This window comes from Calliphora vicina, chromosome 3 (assembly GCF_958450345.1).
Source record: "Calliphora vicina chromosome 3, idCalVici1.1, whole genome shotgun sequence".
NCBI classification, from domain to species: domain Eukaryota; kingdom Metazoa; phylum Arthropoda; class Insecta; order Diptera; family Calliphoridae; genus Calliphora; species Calliphora vicina.
The window spans coordinates 115,373,713-115,397,039 of record NC_088782.1 but is presented as its reverse complement, the minus strand read 5'-3'; the positions used below and the strand labels follow the sequence as shown (position 1 = coordinate 115,397,039).

Genomic DNA, 23,327 nt, shown 5'->3' with positions numbered 1-23,327 from the left:
TAAGCAATTAGTCGAAAACCTAAGATGAAGTATAAAACTTTATATTACAAACATATAATAATTTTAAAACATTTCCCCTAAAAAATATTGCCTATTATTTGTTTATATGTATTAAACTATATATAAAATAGTATTTTGTTACAATTAAAAGCCACTCTATCTATGATTAAAATAATTAATACAAATTTTAATTTGTTATTTAAAATTTTCTATAACCGAGTTTCATTCTTCATTCTCATATTGCTTACTTTAATAGTTAAATAGAATTTTGTTTTTTTTTTTTTAATTTTTTGTTGTATATTAAAGAATTTTTTTTATTTTATAATTGTTTTCATTTAAATTAAATAATATTAAATTAAATATTAAATTATATATTTAAAAAAAAATAATAAAAGTATAAAGAAAAATCTTACACGCGAGACATACATTTGACAATACACTTGATATAAATATGACATTTTTTTTAAATAGCAGTTAAATAATAAAAAAAAAAATAATAATAATAAAATACCTAAACCAATGTTATATTAATTAAGTTAATACTGAATGTTAGTTACAAAGAGAAAACATACATATAAATATTCAATCAACATTTGTTTGGTTTAAATTATTTAAATGTTTTTTTCTTTCATTCTATGTGTTTTACATTGTTCAGCATTGTAAAAAGTGAAAAATACAAATAAATTGCATTTGAATTAAATTAAAATGTAAACAAATTACAAACGAACCCAAAATGGATTTTGGACTGGATAAAAACTTTATTATACCTTGATAGCAACAAAAGAATACATAATTTTTTAAGATTTGGTAGGTTTTGGTTCAAATATTAATTGGTTATAAAATATGTTTAGAAAAGAACTAGGTATTATAGGAATTAAAAATCCGACATGGGAATTCTATTTTGAAAATTGTTTAGTATCTTTATTATAATCATCGCTGTTGTGTGATTTTTAGCAATTTAAAAATGTTACAAAAGTTGAGCAACATTTTGTGAAACAAGAACTATAGAGAAATTTACATAGAGCGGAAACTCTCCTATCAAAGATCTAACTCAGTTGTCAATAACCTAAGTGTATTAGTAAAAACAAGTATAATTTCACTGTACTTAGAACTAATTTGCGCAAACTTTTATCAGGATTTCCGCATAATCAACATATTTATGACTGTTCAAACAGTATTCCGGAGGGACATTTGTATGGGGATTAGGTGAAATCATGGACCCATTTTCAATAATATTTGTCGAAAATGTTAGCCTGCTAACTACTTTCGTTTGAGCCCTATAGTGTTTTCCACAGGACGAGGATCCAGAATATATATCGATGGCTTAATATAGAAAGGTCGTATCTCGTTTTTTTTACAAAGTCGAGTTTATTACATATTCTGGTAGACAAAACTCAAATAGACCTCCCTTGACGAATAACAGATTTTTAGTAATTATAAAAAAGCCCTAACTCATTTAAAAAATCGTTTGAAAGAAAATCCCCTAACTCATTTAAAGTTGAATGCATATTTTTTTGGTTTATATTAAAACAGACAACTTTTCTAAAAATATTTTTTGATATATTACAAAATTTTTAGTTGTTTTTTTTCAATTTCACTTTCTGAAATTCACCCTTATCGTGGTTGGCGTAAACGTCATACGCCTACGACAGTTTTGTACTAGATTAAAGATAAAATGCAAACTGTTTCTTTAATCTAGTACGAAACTGTCGTAGGCGTAAGACGTTTACGCCAACCACGATAAGGGTGAATATTGAGTTTTTTCCTTCTCCTGTAAAGTAACTAAATGTTGAGATACGACATTTCTATATTAAGCCATCGATATACTAATGTGGGCCTGCGACAAATATTTCGATGTGTTACAAACAGAATGAATACGATCTAGCTATACCCATCCGCCTGTCTGTCTGTCTGATGAAAACACGATAGGACCCAAGGATAGTCTGGGTTTCATGGGCAGCCACTCGTCAAGCACTTGGGTCCATTCAAAACCTGATCCCATGGTGATACCCAAAGGGTAAACAGCAGGGTATTTATAATACGTTCTACATATTTGATTAGTGTATTTTTTTAATAAGTGTATTTAATAAAGGTAAGTACTGGGGGGTTACTGCGTAACTCAATCCGAAAATGTTCGAAAATGTGTGCTAAATTACATTGTAATTCGAAAAGATTTCCTTTTGAATCGAATTAGGGAGTAAGCTCCCTGAGCTTCGAACTAATCAATTCAATTTATGCATAATTCACTAAAATCTCAATTCAGAACTAAAAAGTGTCAGCAATTCATACCATATAATCATTTCCAACAACACAAATTCTTGAGTTTCATTCAAAGGCTTTTATTAGAATAGAATTCATTTATTGTTGAATTAATTTATAATAAAATTCATTCGAACTTCGAATGTTAAAATTTTTTCTTAATACAAATACAACTTAATTCTTTCGAACCATAGAGAAATTTACATAGAGCGGAAACTAGAAAAAACTCAAACCACTAATAAATAACTGTAAAATTTTAAAAATATATTTATAAACTACATACATGCTGTTGAAAAGAGATGACTATATTGTACATTTGACCAAACTTGTTTATTAATACTATTTTTAATTTAAGAAAAGTACTGTAATATACAACTGTGCTGTATGCATTAAAACTTACCCTATGTCTATACCTGATAAATTTTTGTCATGATAAATACTAATAATGCTTTATTATTGTGACAAAATTGTTAGTGCTTTGTCGTACAACAACAAACTGGCCAGTTTTTTAATCTAGTTCTATTTAGTTCCGAAATAAAATAAATATATGTTTTGCTTAATTTTAGACCTCTGAAGTAGAAAAGGATATTTTAATTTATCTTCGATATTTGTTATCGGATAGAAAATGTGTATATCATTTGATAGCTTTTTGAAGTACCTTTAAATGATATTTTAAAAATCCCAATATATTGACATATTTGGACCCAATTCCGGATTTAAGAATTTTTATCCGAAGTTTATTTTAAATTGTAGCAAAATTCATAGCATTCATTTCAGATATTAACCTCATAACTTTTATAATCTTGGTTTTATGGTTAAGAAAATTTTCATCGATTTTAAACTTTATGATATATCCACCACTGGCTTTGATTACCGGCGGAAGAGTTTTAAACTTTGTAGTAAGTCGAAAACCGGATAATTCATCGTTCGCACCAATTGTGTTTACACCATATATCCATTTATGAACTTTTAGAACCTCCCTACTTTATGGAACTTTACCAGCAATATGGCAACCACGTTTTGAGGTTAGAATTTTGACGATGGACGGCGTTTCTCCTGCCCTTGCAAGTAAATAATTTAAATAAAATTACAAATAATTGTTTAATTTCAACAAATTTCGATGAAAAGTGTAGCCTGAGAAAAGTATTTTCAAGATTTCATGAAAGTTTCAAGAATTTCTTTGGCGTTCATGGTGAAAACTGAAATTGAAATTTTTTCATTACTCATCCCCATCGCTTCGACAAAGAAATTTTCTCTTTTTTTTTGAAGTGATTTTTTTTTCTACGAAATTGTTTTTGTTTGTTCTTGTTTTACATGTGTGTGTGTTTTTAACAGATGTATTTTTTTGTGGGGTCTTTTATTTGCAGTTCGCTCTAGCGTGGGAATAGAACTGTGGGCTTCATCGGGGTCTAAGCAACCCTATGAGCACAAGGACAATTTACCACGAGAGGAGACGAAAAATTCTCGATCAATTTCATTCAGCCCAGATGGTCGTTACTTTGCCTATTCGAATGGCCGAGAGGTAATGGTTTTAAGAACATCGGACTGGCAATTGCAATGTTCTCTGCCGCGTCCGAAGGCTTTTTATTTGAAATTCTCACCGCGTGGCAATTACTTATGTACTTGGGAATTGTATGTCATAACAAAGGACATTCCCGAGGGCTCGCCCAATATGTTTGTGTATGAGATGGCCAGCGGTAAGGAGGTATTTAGCATTGTGCAGAAGAAACAAAGCGATTGGGAACCCTCATGGTCATCCGATGAAAGCATTTTCGCTATAGTCATTGGTGGCGAGGCCTTATTCTATGATTTGGCCCAAGGTGTGGAGGGTTTCAGCGCAAGTGTAAAGAAGATAGGCGGCAGTAAGGGTGGCATATTGTCGGTGGGTCCTGGTAACAGTCCACCCTTTATAGCCATTTATACTCCCGGAGCCAAGGGGGCACCATCAATGTGTAAATTATACAAGTATCCAGCATTGGGTCAAAATCAAACGGTGGCCTGTAAAAGTTTCTTTAATGCCGATCGTGTGGAATTGATTTGGAATCGCCGAGGCACTGGTCTTTTACTATTGACCAGCACTGAGGTGGATAAGACAGGTGCATCTTATTACGGCAATCAAGCTTTGCACTTTTTAAGTACCAAGGGTGATTCATGTTCCGTGCCATTGTGTAAGTATATATTAGAAAAACCTGGGATTTACAAATAATATAAAAACTTTATTATGCTTAATTCCAGCTAAAGAGGGTCCCGTTCATTGTGTAAAGTGGAGTCCTAAGGCTACCGAATTTGTTGTAGTCTATGGTTATATGCCCTCAAAGGCGGCTTTATACAATTTAAAATGTGATGTCGTTTTTGATTTCGGCGAGGGACCACGCAATTGTGCCTACTTTAATAATTTTGGAAATAATATCCTTTTTTCACACATTCTTTATGTAACTGTTTTAGTTTTAAGTTTTTATTGCTTTTAGCCTTTGTGTATATTCCTTAACTTCTTAGCACTAGTCGTTTTAGCTGGTTTTGGCAACTTGCCAGGCAATGTTGAAATTTGGGATGTATCGAAGAAGGAGAAGCTTGCCAATATTAAATGTCCAGATACTACCCATTTCGAATGGAATCCAAATGGTGAATATTTTGTCACCGCTACAACGGCTCCAAGATTACGCATAGGCAATGGGTAAGTCTATATAATTATATTGAATCTCGTCAAATATTTAGTTCAGTTAAAAGAGTCTCTGTTATCTCGTACCAAATATTTTTTTCAGAAAGTGCCCTAAATCTAGAAAAAATATATCTATTTATTAAGCACATTTTAAGGCATTTTCAATGAATTTGGCAATCATTTTAAATTTCCATTTTGTTTCTTTACAGTTTTAAAGTCTATCATTACTCGGGTGCCTTAATGCATGAGACAATTTGGCCACAAGGCCAAGAACTATTGGCCGTTGAATGGCAACAAGTTGCTGAGAATACATTTAAAGAGCCTGTTATAACCAAGGTCAAGCATGAAGGTATCAAATCGAGTCAACCAGAGGCGAGTAAGAAGGTCTATACACCACCTCACTTGCGCTTCATGAGTGAAGGAAAAAATCCAGAGAAATTTGTACCACAGCCGCAAAGCACTATACCAGGACTACCACCAGGTAATCCCAGACAATTTTGGCAAAGAAAATATGATTTAGATAAGCCGCTAATGAGACCAGGATCATGGAGAGATCAGCAACAAAATGATGAACAAACACCTAGTGGAAGTGCACAAGGAATACAACGAAACACTTTCAATAAAGGACGAAATCGTTATAATCCTTATCAGCAGCAAAGAAGACGCCATTAGTTTAAATTCATTAGATTTAAGTTCTTAAGTTCATACCACATATTATTGAATAAATTTAAGTTGAGTCTCAAATCTAAGCTTTCTTTTTTCTATGTTTCATTAAAGGTTATTCTTCCTCACAAGCCAACAATAAGAAACAGAGTGCTCAAAGGTCTCATCAACAACATCAAAATCAACAACAGCAGCAGCAAACTCCTAAGGGTTTCAAACAGCAGCAACATAATAAAAATAGAAGAAATGATCAGCACAACAACGAAAACAATAATGGTGCTAATAACAACAACAACAATAATAGAAACAATAGAGGACGAGGTGAAAATAATAGTAATGGTGGTGCTAACAACGGCGGACAACCAGGACCAAATAATTTCAATCAAATGAATAAGATGGCTAATGAAGGAGCACCGCAGGTAGCACATGAACAAGGTAATGTACCGGCTAATGAACAGCAGCAGCAACAGCAAAACAAACGTCAACAAAACAATCGCCGTCAGCATAATAATCCACAGCAATTTCAACAAAGAAGACAGCAACAACAGCAGTCTATTAATAATCAGAGCCCTGCTGGTGGAGAAAATGAAATGATTGCAGTGGAACAACAACAGCAATCAACTAATCCACAGCAACAAAATCCACAGCAACAGCAAACTTCCAAAAAAGCTGCTAATCCTGAAAAGGAGAAGAAAATCCGTAATGTTGCCAAAAAATTGTCGGACATTAAAAAGTTGAAAGCCCGCCAAGACCAGGGTGAAGTGTTGGAATTAAATCAATTGAATAAAATTGAAATGGAGTCGAAATTTCTAGAAGAGCTTAAAGCTTTAAAATTATCTGCCTAAAAATTTAAAGCTTTTTCATATAACACTCAAACTCGAAATCGGTAATGAAAACATAACATATACTTCCTTTTTTTTCCAATTAACTTAAAAAATATACATTTTTTAGAACAGAAAAAAACAAAAACTATATATTTATTAATTTATTAAAGGGAAGTTATGTATTTGTAAAATTTTCCAATTTGTACCCAAAATATTTAAAAAAAGATGTTGAAAATTTCCTAATATCTGTAACCTAATGTAAAGGTAACCGATTTAATTTTAAAATTACTTCAAAATTTATGCAAAAATAAATCAAATTAAGGCGCAACTAGGTGAATTTTAAACTTGTGTTTCCAACAAAATTTCCCTATAACCTCTCTTTTTATACTCCAATACTTTGTGTGTGTTCTTAAGCTACCAGCTAATTAACTCCATTATAAATCTTTATTTATAATTGTCATTGTGTTTTTAAATTTAAAAAATGTAATTATTGGCTTAAAAATTGTTTACCGACCGTTTTGTATTAAAAAAAAATTACTTTTATTATTATACTGCTGTGTCTCTCTCGTGTGTTCCATCACTCTCTTAAACTATGTTTTTTTTTAAATTAAATGTCAAAAGCAAACAAATTCCAAACTATTTTATTTTTTATATCAAATTATGTTTTATTAAAAAAAAAATTTATTTAAAATTTATTTTTTTATTGTATTTTTCTTTATTATCAAAAACCACAACAAAAGTAACGGAAAATAATTGTGATTTATCAAACATACATATTTACAACAAAAAAAATAAAACCAACTATTAAAGCAATAATTGCAACAAAAAATAAAACAAAAATCACATTTTGGTAAAAAAAAAGTTAAAGTTTTTTATTTTAAAAGAATTTCTATATAAGGATATGAAATAATTACTTTACCTGTGTTGATAATAAGGGATTATATTTTTAACAGTTGTCATCACTAAAGTGATTGTTAATTTCTATAGAAAATTGTGTTATACACAAGATTTTCTATAGAAAATTGTGTTCTACACAAGATTTTCTATAGAAAATTGTGTTATACACAAGATTTTCTATAGAAAATTGTGTTCTACACAAGATTTTCTATAGAAAATTGTGTTCTACACAAGATTTTCTATAGAAAATTGTGTTATACACAAGATTTTCTATAGAAAATTGTGTTATACACAAGATTTTCTATAGAAAATTGTGTTATACACAAGATTTTCTATAGAAAATTGTGTTATACACAAGATTTTCTATAGAAAATTGTGTTATACACAAGATTTTCTATAGAAAATTGTGTTATACACAAGATTTTCTATAGAAAATTGTGTTATACACAAGATTTTCTATAGAAAATTGTGTTATACACAAGATTTTCTATAGAAAATTGTGTTATATACAAGATTTTCTATAGAAAATTGTGTTATACACAAGATTTTCTATAGAAAATTGTGTTATACACAAGATTTTCTATAGAAAATTGTGTTATACACAAGATTTTCTATAGAAAATTGTGTTATACACAAGATTTTCTATAGAAAATTGTGTTATACACAGGATTTTCTATAGAAAATATTGTTATACACAAGTTTTTCTATAGAAACTACTTTTATACACAAGATTTTCTGTAGAAACTACTGTTATACACCATATTTTCTGTAGAAACTACTGTTATACACCATATTTTCTATAGAAAATACTGTTATACACCAGATTTTCTATAGAAAATACTCTTATACACAAAACTGTCTATAGAGAATGTTATACATACGATTTTCTATACCTATCCTAGGTTTATGACAACTGAGCTAGGTATTTAACAGGAGAGTTTTCATTCTGTGTAATTCTCTATGCCTGCAGACATAAGGTAACGAAACGTAATTGCCAAAAACCTAACTCTTGCAACAATAAAATACATGCTTGACCTATGATTTGCTGTATTTTTGTTTGACAAACCGTACTGTCTCGCTTCTATTTATATTTCTCCATGGCTGTAAATCGCTATGTACTGAACCAAACCAAATTGTTTTAAATATTTAAAAAGTAAAATTAAATATTTTATTACCAAGTTAACATTAACAAAATAAAATCATGTACATATATGCTTATGTATCCCATTTAGATGGTTTTTTAAGAAAAACTTCTTTACCATCATCATGTACTGCCGTATAATAGCCCAAATTTTCATATTTCCATCTCATATAGGTTATGTAGCCAAAGACACCGGTGATGCAGGCCAATCCTAAGCCCATTACAATCTTATTCTATTAAAAACAAAATATTTTATCTCTTATTGTTCTTAGTAAAACACAATTTAAAACTTACTGGTCTTGTATACAATTCAAAATTAATCAAACGAAATACATTTGTGGTCTTGACCTGTCTTATGCCATCACCTGGTTCGGCTACTCTAGTCGTATTTTGTGCTTTAGCGGATGTATCCTTGCCACTCATTTTATATTATAGTTTTGTTTAAGTTTTATTTCATATATTTATTAATAAAATTAGTTAAGCATTTAATATTTTATTTAAGAAAAATATAAAAATACTAAAACACTTGTGATTGTTTTGGTTGAAAAAAATGTTTTGTAATAGCAATAGAGTAATGCTGCCAGATGCTTTAAGATAATAGCAGAATTTAAATCTATAAAAACGCTACATTGGTATTTTGTTAGGCTTAAGTTGCCATATTTATAAAGATATGACATTTAAAAACGCTGAATTGTGAAACTGATGGTAAGCCTACGTCTCCACAAGCAAGTTTTATTTCATAATATAATAAAAAACTTCGGCAAAATAACAGATGGTGCGGAGAACATTTATACCTGTAATTTATGGTTATAATTTCTTATTTATATGACTATTTTATAGAATTTTAAAAGAAAAAAGCAAATCTGACAATTTATGTTGAATATTATTTCTTCAAATAAATTTTGAACAATTCATTCGGAATATATGTGCAAATAAATTTTTGTGCTGTCCACACGTGAACATATGGTGTTCATATTTCCCAGTTTATCGTGGAAATTAGTTACATTAGTTATAACAATGAAATGTAAAGAACCATACACAATCAAAATATTTATCAAGCGCTAGTAGTATGTATTATAATTCGAAATAGAAACTAAAATAATATAAAAACTATTTCTATTTTATTAATAAGTTATGATTTTTACTTTATAAAAGCATTTGTTTTAAATTTTATATAATTTATTTTAAACAAGGACACATTTACATAATCCCAGCAAATATATAATATATCCCCACAATTATATTGCCATTCACCATCTGGCATTACTTTTATTGTGATTTTCCCAATTGCTAATAAGGCCTAAAAAATACAACTCTGGTCTTTATAGTTTCTTCTTCGCTCACAACCAACACGTGTTTCTAGACGACGCAAGAGGAAAAATTGTTAAAAATTAAATTATATTAGTAAAAAATACGTGTAAAAATATTAATTAAAAATGGCAGAGAGCGATCAGTTATTATCTGCAATAATACATGAATATTTGCAAAGAAAAGATAAAACTTTGGCCCAGGTTTATCAACACAAAACTAAAGCCGTAAGTTCAATATATACATACATAATGAAGACAATAAGAAAAAAAAACAATGTGTTCGGCCGGAGGAGTCTCACTTATATACACCATGTGTGTATGTATGTGTGGGTTGATGGCCGAACACATGTGCATTCTCAAAAAAGCATGGCGATTTTATGATTTGAGGGCCACCAATGTATTTGTTTTCTTCTAAACACATTATTTTTCTTTTCTCTAGGCCAATGTTGCAAAGGGTTCACCTAAATTGGAGGATATTATGAAATACTATGTGCAAAATAGTAAAACAAAAATTCCTCCAGTGAAAACAGCTAAGGATAGCGATAGTGACAGCGACAGTGACGATTCTGAGGAAGAAACTACCAAGAAAGCTGCCCCTGCTGTCGTAACTAATGGCAAGCCTGCCGCTAAGAAAGCTGCCTCCAGTTCTGATGATTCTTCGGACGATAGCGAGGAAGAAAAGAAACCGGCTGCTAAAGTGAATGGTGTAGCTAAACCTGCTGCCGCCAAGTCGGCACCTGCTAAGAAACAAGAATCTTCTGATGATTCTTCGGATGACAGCAGTGATGAGAAAAAACCCGCTGCTAAGGCTACACCAGCTAAGCCAGCTGCCGTCGCCGCTAAAAAACAAGAGTCTTCGGAAGATTCTTCTGAAGACAGCAGTGAGGATGAGAAACCTGCTGCTAAGCCAGCAGCTAAAGCTACACCTGCTAAACCAGTTGCTGCTGCCAAAAAAGCCGATTCATCTGATGATTCTTCCGATGACAGCGATGATGAAAAACCTGCTGCCAAGCCAGCAGCTAAACCCGCAGCCGCCCCAGCTAAGGTTGTTAAGAAAGCTGATTCCTCTGACGATTCTTCAGACGATAGTGAAGATGAGAAACCAGCAGCTAAAGCTACACCAGCCAAACCAGCTGCTGCTGTCGCTAAAAAGGCTGCTTCTTCCAGCAGCGACGATGACAGTTCCGAAGATGAGAAACCCAAAGCTGCTGTTGTAGCCAAGAAAGCCGCCCCTGTTGCTGCTAAAAAAGCCTCCAGCAGTGAAGATTCTTCCAGCGAAGAGGAAGAGGAAAAACCTGCTGTAAAACCAGTTGTTAAGAAAGCTCCTGTAGCTGTTAAGAAGGCTGCATCTTCTTCGGATGATTCCTCGTCCGACGATGATGAACCTGCCGCCAAGAAACCAGCTGTAGCTGCTCCTGCCGCCAAGAAAGCAGCTTCATCTTCAGATGATTCCTCATCCGAAGAGGAAGAGGCTGCCAAGCCAGCTGCTGTCAAAACAACCCCAGCTAAACCAGTTGTAGCTGCTAAAAAGGCTGCTTCTTCTTCGGACGATTCCTCATCCGACGATGATGAACCTGCCGCCAAGAAACCAGCTGTAGCTGCTCCTGCTGCCAAGAAAGCTGCTTCATCTTCAGATGATTCCTCATCCGACGATGAAGAGGCTGCCAAGCCAGCTGCTAAGAAAACAACCCCAGCTAAAGCAGCTGTAGCCAAAAAGGCTGAATCCAGTTCTGAGGATTCTTCAGAAGATGAGCCACCCGCAAAGAAAGCTAATATTGTTAAAGCAGCTACTCCAGCCAAAAAGGCCAAATCTGATGACAGCGATGATAGCTCCAGCGATGAGGAGCCAGAAAGTGCTCCCGTAGTCAAGGCTGGTCAAAAGAGAAAACTTAGTGAATCAAATGCTGAGACCCCCAAAAACAATAACTACAATAACTTTGTTAAATCGGGTGAAGTAAAGGTAAGATGATTTTATATTTTTTTATTTGTAAGAGACAAAAACAAAATACGAACAAAAACCTTAAAGTTTGAAAATTCTTAATTTCGAAAATGAAAATTTTCTCTACAAGAAACTCAAAATTCGAGCAAAATGCTTTCTATAATTATTCAAAACTCTTAATTAAAATAATTTTGTTTCAACAATTTAAAGAAATTTCTAAAATTCACAAGTTTTCACTTGCTTTATTAAAATCAATACTTTGAATATTCTGATGTTTAATGAAATTTCGAATTTTCGAACACTAAAATTTTTCATGATTTTCCCAAAAAAAAAAATCAAATTTAATATTTTTATCAAGTATTTTCCAAATCAAAAAAAAAATCAAAAATTTATAAATTCCACTGGTTTTCACTTGATTTATTTATTTCAATACTTTGTATGAAGTTTCCGAATGATTAAACATGATTAAAATTTTACATAATTTGTTTAAATTTCAATAAAATTTATTATTTTTATCAAGAATTCTTAATTTTGAAAATCAAAAATTCATAAAATCTACAAGATTTATTAAAATCAATCAATACATTCCATGAGGATTTTGAAATTTAAGGATATTTCGAAAATTTAAATAAAATTTGTTATTTTTATCGAGAATTTTAAATTTCGAAATTTAAAAATGTATAAATTCTACAAGTTTTAACTTGATTTGTTAAACTAAGTGTTCTGTATGAAGGTTTTGACGTTTAAGGAAATTTCGAATTATGTTCGAATTTTCGAAAATTTTACATAATTTGCAGAAAGTTAAAATTTCAATAAAAATTATTATTTTTTTCAAGAATTCTTATTTTTGAAAATCAAAAATTCTTAAAATCCACAAGATTTTGGTATAGTTTATAGAAAGTAAACTATTATAACAGTTTTTAATTAAACTACTATACTGTGTCAATGAGTAAATCTTAATGTTCCATTCAGTAAATCAAATTTGTATCACAAATACTCTTTATTTCTCCCTATTTACATTATTTTAACATAAACTTTTCAAACAGCAAAATGGTTTTGCCTCCACTCCTGCTAACAAAACTCACAATCAATCTCAAAATCAATACACCCCACAATCCAGTGGCAAAAAGCCAAACGCACCGTTTAGACGTGTGCGTGATGAAGAGGTTGAGATTGATGAAAGAGTTAAAGACATGTCTTTCGATGCCAAGGTAAGTGCCTCAACTCCAAAATAACGAAAAACCAAAATAAAATAAAATGTTTGCAAACTTCTCAACAATATGTAGAATACAATAAATTATAAAAGAAAGAAAATATGTAAAAGCTCTTAAAACTTGAACATAAAAAAGAAGAAGGAAGTGTGTAAAGGCACAAATTAGCAGCCTTAAATACAATTTAACAAACATAATTTTATTGAACAATTTGAGGCACTTACTTACAACGGCTTAATGAATAAAATAAAAACAAATTTATGAATTTAATTAACAATAAATAAGGCTAATTTGTGTTTTTAATTTCCTTCTTTTTTTTCATGTTTTAACACAGGATGAGGAGGAAGGAGACAACAATGGTGGTGGTGTTGCCAATGGTGGTTTTAAGAAATTCGGTGATCGCAAATCATTTGGTGGTTTTGATAATAGAGGTCGCGGACGTGGTGCTGGCGGCGATCGCGGTGGTAGAGGACGTGGTGGCGGCGGTGACCGTGGTGGTAGAGGCCGTGGCGGCTTTGGAGGTGGTGATCGCGGCGGCAGAGGTCGTGGAGGCTTTGGTGGTGGTGATCGCGGTGGTAGAGGCCGTGGTGGATTCGGTGGTGGCCGCGGTGGTGGTGAACGTGGTGGTGGTCGTGGTCGCGGTGGTTTCGGTGGCTCAAATAAACCCTTCAACAAATCCTTTGACGGTGGCTCAGCGGGGCAAAACAAAAAGATTACCTTTGATGACTAGACTTTTAAATAGTTCATTTATAAACATAGTGTAAATTAGTTTCACTTTCCACCCACCTTTTAGTTTGTTGTTAAGCCTGCTTTCAAAATTACCCGTAGATTTTCTTAATTTTCTTATTGTTTTGAGTGTTTTGCAAACATTTTATGCATTTCCTACATTTTTCTTATCTCGATTGATTTCATTTTGTCAATTTTCATTAGAAAAATGCTGCCGGTTCCTGGGGTGATAAAGCCAACAGAGATTTGAAATTCACCCGTGGCAAATCATTCAAACATGAAAAAACAAAGAAGAAGCGTGGTAGTTATCGTGGTGGAGCAATTGATATGGGAGTTAATTCCATAAAATTTGAATAAGTTTACGATTTAGAAAACAAAATACAAAACAATGGACCTTCAAAACTTTACATCAAATAATGACTTAAATGAATGTTATCTTTATATTTTCCTGTAACATAAATGTGACAATTTTATAAGAAATTTAGTATAAGTATTAGGTCCGCTTCTTTATTTTATTTTTTATTTTTGTAAAATTATTTTTAAAGTTATTTTCTCTAACCATCTTTTTTTTTTTTATTTACCATAATTGTTTAAAATTGAATTTCAATATTTAAACGTATTTCTTTATTAAGAGTTTTATTAAAATACATTAAATTTACTAATGTATTTTTAATATACATACATATTTACAAGTATAAATATACATACACATATAATAATAACAAAAAACACTATACATAGCTTTAGAAAACAAAAATAAAACTATTTTGTAAAAACAAAAACTAAAAAAAAACAACAAATTGGTGGCTGTCTTTCTGAATTTCATCACTGATGAACAGGGGGATGTTCTTTATTCAATATATTATCATACTTCCCTCAGGGCGGTTAATGCGTAACTCAAAACGAAAATGTTCGAAATTTCCTTTCGAATCGAATTAGGGAGTAATGTACTCCCCCAGTGTTGTTTACATCGAATGATTTCAACAACGAATAGTTGAAAAATTTATGTTCTGCAAAAAAATTTGTTTGTGAAAAAAAATCCGGTTAAAAAATATTTTTCCCGATTTTGAACCATTTTAGGTCCAACTTAGTATATATAAGGCATACGTTGTTGAAATGGACTTATCATTAGATATCTATTTTATCTATATTAATGACTTAGTAATCCAAATATACATAAAAAATAGTCCATTAGATATCCATATTATCTATATGAGGAGCCGCTGAACAAAAGGTACTTTTTTCGAATTTTTTAACAAATTGATTTTTTGTTATTTTTATAATATTTGGATTGAAATCTTCTAGAAAAAATCAATTTCCCAAAATTTTTAAATTTTCAAAAAAGTACCGTTTGATCTGCGGCTCTTCATATTGCTCAATTTCTGGTCCGACTTTAAATAGGAAAAAAAAATTGGTAAACTAATTTCACTTTTGGTGAAAGAAAATTATTTGATGAAAAATATTTTTGGTAAAAAAAAATTTTGATGGGAAAAAAAATTTGGTGAAAAATTGGTAAAACAATCGAATTAGTCACATTTTTTTATACCCTTCACCTTCGTGAGAAGGTTATATATAAGTTTATCATTCTGTTTGTAATTTCCACAATATAATTTTAGGACCCTATAAAGTATATATATTCTGGATCCTTATAGATAGCGGAGTCGATTATGCCATGTCCTTTTGTCTGTCTGTTGAAATAAATTTTATGAAGACCCCAGATATCTTCGGCATTCAAAATTCTTCAATAATTCTGTCAGACATTCTTTCGAGAAGTTTCCGATTTAAAATCAGCAAAATCGGTCCACAAATGGCTGAGAAATGAGGAAAAACCAGTACAACCTCGATTTTTTACCAATTTTTGACTTTTATCTGGATTACTAAATCATTAATATAGACAATATGGATATCTAATGATAGATATTTCAAAGACTTATGCAACGACGTAAGTTGGACCTACAATGGGTTAAAATCGGAAAAAATATTTTTTAACCCGAATTTTTATTTTCATAAAAAAAAAAATAGAAAACTAAACATTTTTTTTTTAAATTTAAAAAAAAAAAATTTTAAATTAAAAAAAAGAAAAATTTTAAATTTAAAAAAAAAAATTTAAAATTAAAAAAAAGAAAAATTTTAAATTTAAAAAAAAAAAATTTTAAATAACAATTCGAAAATTTTTTTTTCCAAAAAATAAAAAAACTTGGAAAAAAAAATTTTTTTGTTTACTTAAAAATATTTAAAATTTGTATTTTGATGTATAATTTGGTGAAGGGTATATAAGATTCGGCACAGCCGAATATAGCACTTGAACTGTCCGACTTAACTTTAGCAATATTACCTGTTGGCTCATCTTCATCCTCTGAACTGAATTCAGTCTTTTCGAGTGTACCTGGGGTTGAATTCACTGGAACTGTGTTGATTTCATTATACTCGGATGAACCAGCTTTTTTTTCAGCAGATTCTTCAACATCGTCGACAGTGTTTGTGACCAAAGCTTTATTAATAACTGGTTTTTCCTATTCCTTTTCGTTAGAAGAATATTGACTGCTGTAGGATTATTTTCAGCACCTAGAGTGCAACTTTAAGTTTTTCATCTTCGGAACTGTAATTTTTAGAAGTTGGCTGTGCTGGTTTACCTTTAGCTGCTAATTTCTCATATTCACTTTCGCCTGAAAAATCGTCAGAGTAATCATCTTTCTTAGCTGGCTGGCTTTTTTTTATCATCACTGCTGTCATCGAAAGAATCTTCTGAAAAAAAACTCAAAATATCTAAATTCGCCAATAAGCGTTTAAGCAAGAAAAGGAAAGAAATTTGATAAAGTATATGTGTAATGCATATTTTAATAATTGAAAATATTCTTTAAATAAAGAGACCAAATATGTGCGATCGAATCGGTCGATCTTGACTTCCACTGGAAATCGCCAAAACGATAATTTCCATTCTCGTACGAGCGAGCGGATATATCGTCCTGATGTACTATCAGTCCCAATTCATCAATTTACGATAATAAAAATCGTTGATCGGGGTTTTGTATCGTTCACCAGTCATAGTAATACTATTACAAATGGCGTCTTTCGAGCTTGAGTGATGTAATGGCTCCACGTGAAGGATAAGAGAATACATGTGACCCGATAATGTTATTTTTTTTAATTAATTTCTCATCGTTCGTGATAAATTTCGACCGATATTGTGTCGTTAAGGTTTAAGATAGTCACCCCTATCGGCAATAACATGTGAAATTTTGTTCCCATGAAATATTCATTTCCCTCGAAGGGAAAATTGCTATCGGGAATATCACGATGTACTTTACATTCACAATAGTTGATTTTGTTTGTAACAGCTGTTTATTGTTTACAAAATTCCATCTAAAAATTTCACAACAAGGGGAATTTTTTCACGTGAACAAAGTTGATGATCGAAAAAAGGAAAAGGGAAAATATTTCATGTGAAATATTGATTCGCGATAGGGGTGAGTATATGTTATTATAGTGTTCCATGGCTTGTCAAAGTCTATTCTGTATCTGCTTACTTCAGATACATGTATCAAAACAAATTTCAGATTTTTTCCTAGTATGGGGTCGATATGTTAACGACTTAAGATCATGACTGGAGTATCTTAGTATAATGTATAATAACATCAATATTCCAACTTCAAGTTCAGTAAAGATATTCAAGAATATATTGGTAATAAAGATCACAAACGATCAAATAATATTTTTACAAAAGGGAAACTTTAATAAAAAAGAAATCTTTATTTTGTTTTTGTTTCTTTAAAACTCATATGCATTTGATATTGTTTAAATGTTATTAACATTTGTTTTACACTAATAAATTTCAAATTATTCATTTTTTTGTTTAATTGTTATCATGTGAAAATATCTACACATAATATCGTATATAACCAAAAAACAATTGGTTTACAGTAGTTATAATTTAAATTAATTTCGCTTTTATGTTTACTTATCACAAAATATTAGCAACATGTGGAAAATCCGGTTGCATTTGACATTAAGACGTACAGAAAACTCAAACGCACAAGAAAAAATCGACAAAAAATACAGGTGAAAAATGCAATAAAACGTTTAATTACCTTTACTTACATACAGTTTTTTTTTTTTGGCAACTATTACAGGAGTGTTAACCCATAGAGGGGGAGAGAGGAGAAATGGTTATCCAAAAACGATTCATATTAATAGAAGTTAGAATAATTGAATTGTTTTAAGAAATATCAAATTCTAAAATTTTTGTTTAGACCATGAAATTGCAGTTTTTTTAAACCAAGTTTAACCAAACATCTTCTAAAAACTTATATCATCTCCCAATGGGTTAATATTATAATAATAACAACAACAACTATGATATATGACTGTATAACTGAATAATTGACAAACGAAATTTAAGAAAAAAAATAAATTTAAAGTTATAAACTAGTCTAGTGACTTTCGCTAATTGCAAGTGAATGGAAAAATGACAACTACAACTACAACAAAACATTAATATTATTATGTTTAATGAAATCATAACAAAAACAACAACAAACCATTAAAAACACAGACCCGGTACAATAAACATGATCTTCCATGAAAACACCTTAAGGGGAGGGTCATTTTGTGGCATTAGTAAAACAAAAAAAAATAATAGTTTAAACTGGTATAGTTTTGTTTTCTTTAGGATTATTAAATAAAGAAAATATTATAGATATTGTATTGAATCTGGTATGACATGTGTTGTTTTAATAGAGGGAAATTGAAAGCAATTATTTCAAAGGAAATTGAAATGTATTTAAGTTAAATTAATTAGTAGCTATGTAGTATTATTAAAAATTTATTTATATTCTAGTTGAATAATACAGCCCAATTATGAAAAAAAATTCCCCGGAAGTTTATTCCCTTTTCTCATTTTTTCTATTCAAATTCTATGTTAAAATAAGTAAGAGAGCTATATTCGGCTGTGCCGAATCTTATATACCCTTCACCAAATTATACTTCAAAATAAAAATTTTAAATATTTTTAAGTAAACAATTTTTTTTTTGCAGTTTTTTTAATTTTTTGGAATTTTTTTTTTTTGGAATTTTTTTTTTGTTAGTTTTTTCAATATTTAGCGAAAAAAATCGGGTTAAAAATATTTTTCCGATTTTGATCCATTGTATGTCCAACTTACTATGGTTTTATATACGTCGTTGCAAAGGTCTTTGAAATATCTATCATTAGATATCCACATTGTCTATATTAATGACTTAGTAATCCAGATATAGGTCAAAAATCGAGGTTGTCCTGGTTTTTTCCTCATATCTCAGCCATTTTGGACCGATTTTGCTGATTTTAAATAGCAAACTTCTCGAAAGCATGTCTGACAGAATTATTGAAGATTTGTATCCCGAAGATATCTGGGGTCTTCAGTAAATTGATTTCAAGAGACAGACAGACGGACATGGCTTAATCACTCCGCTATCTATAAGGATCCAGAATATATATACTTTATAGGGTCGGAAATGAAAAATGTAGAAATTACAAACGGAATGACAATCTTATATATACCCTTCTCACGAAGGTGAATGGTATAAAAAAGAAAAGGGAAAAAACTCCCGGGGAATTTTTTTCATAATTGGGCTGATAATAAAATAAACTTAAATTCCCATTTTCACTGTTACGTCATATTGAAGTGACAGTTTCCCTTCATATTGCGATCAATTAGTGAGGTTAATACTAGAGTCTCCAAAAAACCGGCAAATTTATAAAACCGGTTTAACCGAAAAAGTGTGTTTTTGAAAAAACCGGTTTCGATTATTGTCTTTTAAAAAAACCGGTTAAGCGGTTTCGGTTTTTGTCTTCAAAAAAACCGTTTAAATTTAAATTTTTATTTAATGGAAATTTAGCATTTTTGAATTCTTTATGCAATTATTTTATATCTTTTACGAAATGTTGTCAAATGCTACAATTTTCTATAAAATAAATCAATATTTTTAAAATGGTATCAAGGTTTTTCATAAATATCTTTGAATGAGCTTTAGAAAATACAAGGTGGCGCAAAAGTAATCCTCCTATCAGAAAATGCTATAAATTTTGCGATTGGCCCCTAATGTCAGTTCTGTTTTGACATTTGTGTAGTAAACACATGCGAAATACACGTTAATAAACAATGTTACGCTACACTGCTCCAGAACGCGGAATATTCCTGACAATTTATTTGACCAATAATCGATCGGTGACTTTGGCAAAAATAATCATGAGTGATGAGGCCCATTTCCATCTTAGCGGGTACGTAAATAAGCAAAATTTACGCATCTGGGGCACTGAAAATCCGCGTGTAACCCACGAAGATCCATTACACCCGCTCAAAGTCACTGTATGGTGTGCTGTTTTCGCTGGAGAAGTCATCGGACCTTTTTTCTTCGAAGACGTCGCCGGCCCAACGGTTACTGTGAATGGTGAGTGCTACAGAGCAATGATCAACGAGTTCTTTTTGCCGCAACTTGATGAATTGGGATTGGAAAACATGTGGTTCCAACAGGACGGTGCAACGGCACACACTGCACGTGCCACAACCGATATGCTGAAGGATGCATTTCCCGGACGCCTAATCTCCCGTTTTGGCGATTTGAACTGGCCAGCAAGATCGCCTGATTTGACCGCTCCAGACTTCTTTTTGTGGGGCTTTTTGAAGTCGCGGGTTTATGTCAACAAGCCTCAGACTCTTGCAGCTCTTAAAGACAATATCCGTCAAGAATGTGAGGACCTATCGCCGGAAGTTTTGGCCAAAGTGATGGAAAATTACATAAAAAGGGCTCAAATGACAATCAACTGTGGCGGCGGCCATTTACATGACATCATATTCTCGACTTGATGTAAAAAAAATTAAAAGACCAAATAAAAATAATCCACAAGAATCAAAGTTTTTCATTTTTTTTTAATTACCGCCAAAAAACATCGAAAGTTTACTTTTGCGCCACCTTGTAGATTGTAATTCCGTTTGTAATTTCCACAATATAATTTTTCGACCCTATAAAGTATATATATTCTGGATCCTTATAGATAGCGGATTCGATTAAGCCATGTCCGTCTTTCTGTCTGTTGAAATAACAATTTTCTGAAGACCTCAGATATCTTCGGGATCCAGATCTTCAATAATTCTGTCGCACATGCTTTCGAGAAGTTTGCTATTTAAAATCAGCAAAATCGGTCCACAAATGGCTGAGATATGAGGAAAAAATCAGGACAACATCGATTTTTTATCTATATCTGGATTACTAAGAGCTAGTTTCTGGGATAAGGATAATCTACATTCATCGTTTAAACCTAAATTAAACTAAAAATTGTGTTTTTCACTTATTGTTTAGTTACTATTTATATGAAAAATTTTGAGGAATAAACATGTGATTTGACTGAAAAGTATGGCAATGCTAATAGTGAGAAACACAATCATTGCTTAAATCCCGGCCAAATATGTTTCAGGTTTAATATAACAGCGTGTTAAGCAAAGTTTAACTGACAAGTAAGAAACTAGCTCTAAGTCATTAACATAGACAATATGGATATCTAATGATAGATATTCAAACCTTTGCAACGACGTATATAAGACCATAGTAAGTTGGACCTACAATGGGTCAAAATCGGAAAAAAAATATTTTTTAACCCGAATTTTTTTTTCACCAAAAAAAGAAAATTTAAAAAACAAAAAAAAAATTTTAAATTTAAAAAAAAAATTTTAAATTTAAAAAAAATTTTAAATTAACAATTCGAAAATTTTTTTTCCAAAAAATTAAAAAAAATTAATTTTGTTTACCTAAAAATATTTAAAATTTGTATTTTGAAGTATTATTTGGTGAAGGGTATATAAGATTCGGCCCAGCCGAATATTGATCTCTTAATTGTTTACAAAATGAATTGAAAAACATTTTCTTAAGCCTTTAGTGAAAGGAATTAATTCAATATTATGGCCGAGATAGAAACGAAAAACTGCAAAAAAAACTGTTCACGTTTTCTTTTGTGAAAAACATAGACTCTAACTTGTTTCCATTGTAGTTTCGTCAGTTTTCCCGACTAAAAATCCCGGGAATTCCCGGGTTAAAAACCCTATTTTGAAAGACATATTAAAGTAACAGGTTCTCTTTATTTAAAGAATTAGGGATGTGCAATTAATCGATTAATCTAACATCCTGATTAATCAAATTTCTGATTAATCAAACATTTTGATTAATCATATCCAGAATTAATTGATTAATTTTTATTGTTCAAAGCATGGAGCGGAAATTCTACTGTCAAAGACCTAACTCAGTTGTCAGATACCTAAGTTGTGAGAATGTATTAGTAGATAAAATATATGTTGTAACATTTTCTTAATCCGATCCCTGTGTCTTTAAGTAAAAAGAAATGTCTTGTTTACTTTAGAAAACACATCACCCAAGAATTTAGCTAATATCAATAGATTCATTTCATTGATCATTTCCTTTTTATTCATGCTGCTTAAAATCTAACATTTATTTATAAAATTTCCAGAGAAGAGTTTACCAATCAACGACATTTTAACAATTACATCACAAAGTATTGCTTTATAGATAAACAGCACTTAATGTTGCCAAACCTTAGCATAACTAGAGGCATGACCATAACCATGATCGTAGCCAAGATCATGACCCTGATAACCGTAATCACCTTCCCAACCAACATGATGATGAACAGGCTTAGCATATACCACAGGATGTTGAGCATGACCAATTTTCTTGACCACAGCATTAAAACCATTATGATCATCGGCGGTATATTCAACAAGGCGGGTAGTGCCATCGGCTTCCTTCAAAGAGTAGCTGCCTAAAAATGAATATTCATAAAAATAATCTCTAGATTAAATTGTTATATACAAGTTTAATTTACCCTTAACATGATCACCATCTCTGCTCTCCCATTGATTTTTAATATCGCCCGTCTTCAAATCCTTGACACCATAATCAAACTGATATTTGGCATGTTTGTTGTCATAGTCGTGTTGATGCCAATCACCACCCTGGTCAAAATAATTAGTTGCTACAATTTCATAGCTTTTATGTTCAATACCTTGAGGCAACCATTCCTTGGCCTGCCATTCATGATGCTGTGGTGCAGCTTCATGTTTTGTTACTACGGCATAACTGGTGGCATGTCCTTTATCGTGGTGGTAAGAAGGAGCTGCCTTGGCCAAACCACAAACGATTAAAAATGTTCCAACTGCTAAAAATTTCATTTTATTTATTTAATAATTCTATTTATTCGCGCTTGATTAAATTCAACTGTTAATAATATGTTTATTAATGTTTGTTGTTTCGAAAAGAACTGTTATAGTTTTACTTAATTATTTAGGCTATTTATAGCAAAATTAATTTTATTATTAATTTTTAGTTTTATAGCTAAAAAATTAATTAACATTCTTTATTTATTCGAAGAAATAAAGCAATATTTAATGCACATTTTATAATAATAATAGAATTGTGCTGTTTAACATTCCCTTTACAAACACCTTTTCATTAATAAGGTTATTAAGCTTAACCTGGCTAATGGACTGCGTCATATTTAACTCAAAAGAATTCACATGCAATTTAATGGTTAATTAATTTGGGTTAATGATTGAGGTTTTTTTTGGTGGTGGTTTAAAATAAATTGCACACAAACTCTAATGGAATTTATGCGTTTTTTTAAAAGTCAAGTATTGGTTATTAAATTTTTGATT

At 31.1% G+C, this 23,327-nt stretch overlaps 4 protein-coding genes across 5 annotated transcripts; 2 read left to right on the top strand and 2 right to left on the bottom strand.

Annotated features, from left to right (window-relative positions):
• The first annotated feature begins 3,205 nt into the window (after window positions 1-3,205).
• On the top strand, window positions 3,206-7,266 carry eIF2A (eukaryotic translation initiation factor 2A). Its single transcript, XM_065506347.1, has 6 exons — window positions 3,206-3,327; window positions 3,627-4,427; window positions 4,495-4,665; window positions 4,759-4,933; window positions 5,128-5,399; window positions 5,696-7,266. The coding sequence occupies exons 1-6, from the start codon at window positions 3,300-3,302 to the stop codon at window positions 6,424-6,426; spliced, it is 2,178 nt and encodes a 725-aa protein (XP_065362419.1). The 5' UTR covers window positions 3,206-3,299; the 3' UTR covers window positions 6,427-7,266.
• Window positions 7,267-8,435: 1,169 nt separating this feature from the next.
• LOC135954879 (small integral membrane protein 8) lies at window positions 8,436-8,955 on the bottom strand. The gene is made up of 2 exons (XM_065505123.1): window positions 8,738-8,955; window positions 8,436-8,676 (listed from the first exon to the last, which is right to left on the bottom strand). Exons 1-2 carry the CDS (start codon window positions 8,864-8,866, stop codon window positions 8,518-8,520), a joined length of 288 nt encoding a protein of 95 aa, XP_065361195.1. The 5' UTR covers window positions 8,867-8,955; the 3' UTR covers window positions 8,436-8,517.
• Window positions 8,956-9,790: 835 nt separating this feature from the next.
• On the top strand, window positions 9,791-14,429 carry Nopp140. 2 transcript variants are annotated; one of them, XM_065503377.1, is made up of 4 exons: window positions 9,791-9,978; window positions 10,193-11,713; window positions 12,739-12,903; window positions 13,834-14,429. In XM_065503377.1, the coding sequence occupies exons 1-4, from the start codon at window positions 9,880-9,882 to the stop codon at window positions 13,984-13,986; spliced, it is 1,938 nt and encodes a 645-aa protein (XP_065359449.1). In that variant the 5' UTR covers window positions 9,791-9,879; the 3' UTR covers window positions 13,987-14,429. The 2 variants fall into 2 exon arrangements, with proteins under 2 accessions (XP_065359449.1, XP_065359448.1); XM_065503376.1 differs by lacking the exon at window positions 12,739-12,903 and having other exon boundaries at window positions 13,238-14,034.
• A 7,624-nt stretch (window positions 14,430-22,053) lies between these two features.
• LOC135954562 (uncharacterized) lies at window positions 22,054-22,844 on the bottom strand. The gene is made up of 2 exons (XM_065504752.1): window positions 22,499-22,844; window positions 22,054-22,435 (listed from the first exon to the last, which is right to left on the bottom strand). Exons 1-2 carry the CDS (start codon window positions 22,842-22,844, stop codon window positions 22,194-22,196), a joined length of 588 nt encoding a protein of 195 aa, XP_065360824.1. The 3' UTR covers window positions 22,054-22,193.
• Between the last annotated feature and the right edge of the window lie 483 nt (window positions 22,845-23,327).

Coding starts and splice junctions, on each gene's coding strand:
- Nopp140 (XM_065503376.1), top strand. CDS start 9,880: ATGGCAGAGAGCGATCAGTTATTATCTGCAATAATACATGAATATTTG. Junction 9,979..10,192: donor ATCAACACAAAACTAAAGCC/GTAAGTTCAATA, acceptor TCTTTTCTCTAG/GCCAATGTTGCAAAGGGTTC. Junction 11,714..13,237: donor TTAAATCGGGTGAAGTAAAG/GTAAGATGATTT, acceptor GTTTTAACACAG/GATGAGGAGGAAGGAGACAA.
- LOC135954879 (XM_065505123.1), bottom strand. CDS start 8,866: ATGAGTGGCAAGGATACATCCGCTAAAGCACAAAATACGACTAGAGTA. Junction 8,677..8,737: donor TTGAATTGTATACAAGACCA/GTAAGTTTTAAA, acceptor TGTTTTTAATAG/AATAAGATTGTAATGGGCTT.
- LOC135954562 (XM_065504752.1), bottom strand. CDS start 22,844: ATGAAATTTTTAGCAGTTGGAACATTTTTAATCGTTTGTGGTTTGGCC. Junction 22,436..22,498: donor AGATGGTGATCATGTTAAGG/GTAAATTAAACT, acceptor ATTCATTTTTAG/GCAGCTACTCTTTGAAGGAA.
- eIF2A (XM_065506347.1), top strand. CDS start 3,300: ATGGACGGCGTTTCTCCTGCCCTTGCAA. Junction 4,666..4,758: donor CTTTAATAATTTTGGAAATA/ATATCCTTTTTT, acceptor ACTTCTTAGCAC/TAGTCGTTTTAGCTGGTTTT. Junction 4,934..5,127: donor AGATTACGCATAGGCAATGG/GTAAGTCTATAT, acceptor GTTTCTTTACAG/TTTTAAAGTCTATCATTACT.